This window comes from Panicum virgatum, chromosome 7K (assembly GCF_016808335.1).
Source record: "Panicum virgatum strain AP13 chromosome 7K, P.virgatum_v5, whole genome shotgun sequence".
Lineage (NCBI taxonomy): Eukaryota > Viridiplantae > Streptophyta > Magnoliopsida > Poales > Poaceae > Panicum > Panicum virgatum.
Genome location: NC_053142.1, coordinates 9006941 through 9012460, shown reverse-complemented (window position 1 = coordinate 9012460; position 5520 = coordinate 9006941). Strand labels below are relative to the sequence as shown.

General features: G+C 43.8%; 1 protein-coding gene across 1 annotated transcript; it reads right to left on the bottom strand.

Moving 5' to 3' along the window:
- Positions 1–2837: 2837 nt before the first annotated feature.
- Positions 2838–4887, bottom strand: LOC120639899 ((R)-specific enoyl-CoA hydratase-like). The gene is made up of 4 exons (XM_039915822.1): positions 4776–4887; positions 3611–3816; positions 3373–3506; positions 2838–3299 (listed from the first exon to the last, which is right to left on the bottom strand). The coding sequence occupies exons 1-4, from the start codon at positions 4885–4887 to the stop codon at positions 3182–3184; spliced, it is 570 nt and encodes a 189-aa protein (XP_039771756.1). The 3' UTR covers positions 2838–3181.
- Between the last annotated feature and the right edge of the window lie 633 nt (positions 4888–5520).

Sequence of the window (5520 nt, the reverse complement as noted above, 5' to 3'; positions counted from 1 at the left end):
ACATGCAGTGTTGCCACACACACACACATAATTAATAAATAGAGCAAATTACATGGGATAGATAAAAAATTAACTAGAATTAGTGTATACATACTGTGGGTTTACCCTAGTTGATCAGGACCGAAATTAGCCATGAACCCAGAACAGGCAAAGACAGGCAACAGCCGGAGGTCAGACAGAATTGAAGGTAATGAGTATGCTGGATTGATGCTTGATTACACCAACTAATCGAGCATGCATGGTCTGGTCTACCGTGTTTTTAAGGGTGGTGAGGTCAGCCTGGCGCACCAAACCATATAACAGACAGGAACAAATTCTTAGCATTTTGTTATTGTTTGGATGTCAGCCTACAAGCTCCAATCAATTTGCTAACCATATGCCATACATCCATTAACACGAGCAATTCCAAACCTTCCATCAATCATTGATTGGGACCATAAGATGGCTGGAGGATGGCACAACGAGTACAAATATCCTGACAGGCGAAGACATGGTGGCCAAGATTATCCACTTCATTAATATGTAACTATACTAATATGCTTGGGTGTTATTATTAGCCCAAATCCAGACGGCTCAGTATCTTGGGTGTTATTATTAGCCCAAATCAAGACGGTTCAGTATCTTTACTCGTTCTTAAATCAGGATGACACGTGCTTAAACTCCTGCGATGTTCTTGCCTCAATAAAAAGCTACAGTTGTCAAAAACCTTTTACTAATTGAAATTTGAAAACCTACTTCAATTTTCTACAAGGTCTAGAGATTTGTCCAGATTCCAAAATGCTTGAAGTGAAGTTAAACTAAATAGGGCGCAGTTCCAATATTCACATTCCATGGTAACATCCCCATCCTTTATTCCACAATGTTAGTTTATGTTGGCTCAGAGCGCAGCACTTTCAGATAAACTGATCCAAGTGAAATTTTTGCAAATAATATTATTTTAATAGAAATCTGCAAACCAGGTACCCCTTTTTGCCAATTGTAAGAATAGATGCCTAAAAACATCTGAAATGACATCTATGAGGGTATCAGGATTACGAAAGTCGAGAGCAGAGGCAAACTCCTTAATATCAGATCCAAATACTGTGTCAGGACACACTTAGCACATATTAACAATTCTACAGCTGAGAAGCCAGTTACACTGTTGACAATTTGAATGAAGCTTGGTGGTATCGATGATTCAACTGTCGACATGTACCCATGATTCATCATGGAACCGTCCTTGTTGACATACGTAAACACAATTGTCACCCTTATGTTCCGATATATAAATAAGGCTGTCAAGGAAATGGCCATGTTTTATGCATTTCCATAAGACTAATACTCACTTCTCCACAAATGACCTACCAAGGCTCTTGAGGAAGTGGCAAAGCTCAAGGAATTTCCCTACTAGGAAAACCATTATTTCTAAAGTGACAGAGGGGTGAAACTCTCCCTCATTTCTAACACCATTAAACTGTAGTGTGTAGTCTGTAGATTTCCACAGTATACAATAGGGAGATAAGTAGTAGTGAGAGACGGTGGGAGACTGCAACATAGAGACCAGAAATTATTAGAATCAGGACCCAAGATATGTGATATGTATGGGTGGTTCACCCCTGGTAGGTTTCCCGCCTAGAGCAAATTTGGGGCACAGGGAGTTAAATTGATAACCTGCCCAGTTCCAAATTTAAAATCTCGTCACTTTCAGGATCTGTGGGATTGGTAAGTGATATTTGGTCCAGGCATGCTTGACTCTGCTTCTTGCATATAAAATGTACCTAATACTTGGTGATCTACTCCAACACAAACACTTAGTGATCCAAAGCAAACCATGATATATGGTCGAAAAGAATGACATTAGCTGTCACAACAAAAATATTAGCATAATTTCTAAATGTCAGAAAAAGCGATTTTTTGGGGGGTCTAGTTGAAAAATCCAATATCACTATAGCAGGGGATCTAGTGCGCATACATCCGAGGGAAGTAAGCCTGTTGTGGCAAGGGCTTTAACGAATTAAAGATCAGCCTGTTCCTTGATTTTTTGGAAAGAAGAAAAAGAAAGGTCAACACACAACATTTGTCTTCAAATATCTTGGTAGGGTACTGCAGTGAAATATTTGCACTTACAATAAAAGGATTAGAAATTCTAAGTCAGCACCAGCAAAGGCCAATAACCGAGCCAGTGGCAACTAAATATTAACATTTTCTCCGCTAATAACTTTAAAACGATATAGAGAAATATACTTCAAGATTGAAACAACACCGAAAAATTCTGACTATAAACAAGAAGGCAATGTCATATCAGAAAGTAATCCGTGTTGCCTCTTGGCAGAATAGATGTCATCGAGCAGTGTCAAACATGAGATTGAGAATTTATTTAGGAATAGGCATGTTAAGTTGTGAACTAGCTGAAATAAATAATTTACGCTATCACTTTCCAAATTTCAGTGACAGCATTATTCCATCTGGCAACAGCATTTGATACAAATGAAAATTTATTTATTTTTTTGTTTGACAGGATTGCCTAATGTTGAGTAAATGGATTCAGTTAAATAAGGTTGCTTCTGCTAATTGTCATCAGGCAACCAATTTCATTGAAGTTATAGATTATAATTAGTTTCCTAGTGTCATAAGTAATATAAAAGGAATAGGAAAGATTCAAAAGTGAATAAAACAACACAAATGTATTGATTTGGCACTGTTCTTCCTCAGATCCCATCACTTCCATGGGTGGCACAAGTCGATTATATATTACCTATACGGTAAGATGTTCATGTTCTATTTATGAAAGAACTCACAAACTCTCAGCCTCGTTGATAAATTGCAAAAGATATATACTAGAAGTTTGTGGAAGCCCCTGATTAAATGGCAGTAGAGAGTAGCCAGCAGTTAACAGACATGATAGTACAAGATAGACAGGCGCTGGTGATTGGCCCACTAAACACACTCACCTGGATTCATAGAGAAAGCAACAGGTTTACTTCACTGTCCTTGCAAAAAGTGTGACTGCTATAATAAGCTCAATTCACACACATTCCAGTGTACGCCATAAGCAGCGTTAGTGAGGAGAGGGATTTTCATGTGGGATACGAAAAATTTCTGAAGGACAGCACAAGATGTTCTGATTTGCAACGTAGCTTGTGCATTGTGCTACTTGTACTAGTACTACAATTAAGCAACAGCATTCGTCACCTTTTTATTACTACTTGGTAGTTGAATCAGAGCTGAGCTCCAGTGTGGGTAGGACAGCCATGGCTTCCCCTTCGATCGCAAGAGAGCCCTCCTCTTCATCTGTGAAGCATTTGGTCGCGAACTTGACCCTGCCCATAACTAGGTTAGGCTGAAGTTACGATTAAGGCAAAGGCGCGAGCAAGGCTGCATCGTAGCACATACACGTATCGGCTTGCCGTGGTGCTGTCCGCCGTCGTGGTCCTGATGTGGAGTGCCTGAACTCGAGCGACCACCTCATCTCCGACGTACACCGGCGCGGCAAACTTGAGGGTCTGGCTCGCGTACACCGCGCCAGGCTGCACCGAACAAGCATCAGGCCAAGGCAAATTGTGAGCATCCACGCTCACGTGCTGCTCGACGAAATGCCGGGAAGAAAAGAGCAAGGAAGGAGCGCACGTACGAAGCGGGCGGCGATGATGGAAGGGAAGAGGGAGTCCACGAGCATTCCGTGCACGACGCGGCCGCGCTGGAACCCGCTCAGCTCCCGAGCGACGGCGTCGTCGAGGTGCACCGGGTTGCGGTCGCCGCTGACCGCCGCGTACGCCGCCACGTCCGCCTCTGTGAAGTGCCGCCGCTCGCGCAGCGCGTGGCCGACACTCAGCAACGCTGGGTGTCACGACCCCAAATGTAAAAACATGCTTAACATGTTAACCACATCATCATGAGCATCATTAGTGCATAATAAAGCATCTTATGCACGTGTGTTTGGTTTTAAAATTTAATTTCGGGTACGTTTGATTTTGTGCTTGTTAAGAAAGTTCAAATTTTACTATGCAACTTGGCCTCCAAAAATTTTATTTAAATACTAGATTTCAAATGTTGATTTAAAAATATTTTTGCAAGATTTTATGACTTTTGAACCGAGGCACAAAATTCAAGGAAATTTCAAAAATAGACTCTTTGTTCTTTTTGTTGTGACCAAATTATAAATTTTTTTTGAGTGATTCTTGTTCCATTGTGTTCTTCGTGATTTTATCTATCTCCAGTAAAACTTTGGTGAATTTTTGAGCTCGGAAACATCTCCGTTTTGAATTTCAAACTTGTCTCCTTTCTTTTCCTCGCCCGGGCCCACCTGTCAGCCTCTTCTTCTCCTCCTCTCTATTTTTCCGCTCGGCGCGCCGCGGCACGCGTCGCCCGCCGCCGGCGTCCATCCTCGGGACACGTGCCGTTGATCCTCGCGTGCCGTGCCGCCCCTCCACTCCTCGCTCGCCCCCTCTCCTTATCCACGCCCGGTCGGCCCCGTTCCCCTAAACCCTAACCCTATCCGCTCCCCCCCCGCCATGGACGCCGCGGTTTGTCGCCGTCGGTGAGTCTCCCATCGATTCTTCGCGGGGGAAGCATCTCCTACCCCTCCTTCTCCGATTCCGGCGCTAACCCGGCCTTCTCCCTCACCGCACAGCGCCGCCGCCGCTCCTCGCCTGCATCACCGCCGGTGAGGCTCGCCGCCACCACCTCCATTCCGTGCGCGCCTCCCCTGGCCGCTCCGGCCCCGCCTCCTCCGTGCCGCCTTGCGCCGCACCGCCGCCACCGTCGCCGCGCGCGACGTGCGCGTGCGCGTGACGCGCCACGCGCGACGTGGCCGCGTCCACGCCGCGCCGCGCTCGCCGTGGGCACGCTCACGCCCGGGTCAAGGCCACCCGGCTGCCTTGACTTGGCCCGGGGGAGCCGCTGACCCATGGGGCCCGCCTGTCAGCGCCTGGGCTGGCCCTGCGGGGTGCATCTAGCAATTTCTAGCGTATTTCTTTGTGCAGCAATCTTGAACAATTTGTAGAAATTCATGTATAGCTCCAAAAATTATGAAACTTGTTTTGTTGGATTCCTCTAGCTGAGATCTACTCAAGAAAAATGTTGTTTTACATGTTACTTTGTTGTAATTTATCTTGCAAAAGTGAGTTTATTGCTTAGTTATTTTTTTACTGCTCAAAAAATGCCAAACCAAATTTTGTTAGACTCCTTGTGAGGTGTAGATTTCAGTGGTGCAACTTGTTCACATGGTTACTTGCTGTTTATCAAAGATTTAGCTTGTTTTTTTATACTTTGGCTGAAAATGGTTTATTACAGAATTTCTTGCTGGAAAGTGATAAAATGGCAAAACTAGTTTTGTTAGCTTTGTTTTCATACCTAGTATCTAAGATAATTTTCTTGGATTTGTTGAGATAAGTTTGCATGCCTTTCCCGATTTACCTTGTTTAGAGTGGCTGAAAACTGTTTTATTTATGATCAATTATAGGAAAATGCTTTTGCTGCAAAACCAATTTTCATGAGTTCCTTATAATGTTCTTTGCTTGCTCAATTTAATTTGTGATTTAT

Excerpts from the sequence above, each read along its gene's own strand:
- LOC120639899 (XM_039915822.1), bottom strand. The coding sequence starts at position 4,887 with ATGGGTCAGCGGCTCCCCCGGGCCAAGTCAAGGCAGCCGGGTGGCCTT. Across the intron at positions 3,817-4,775 it reads ACGCGGCCACGTCGCGCGTG|CGTTGCTGAGTGTCGGCCAC; the intron begins GCGCGTCACGCG and ends CGTGACACCCAG. Across the intron at positions 3,300-3,372 it reads ACCACGGCAAGCCGATACGT|GGTCAAGTTCGCGACCAAAT; the intron begins GTATGTGCTACG and ends AGTTATGGGCAG.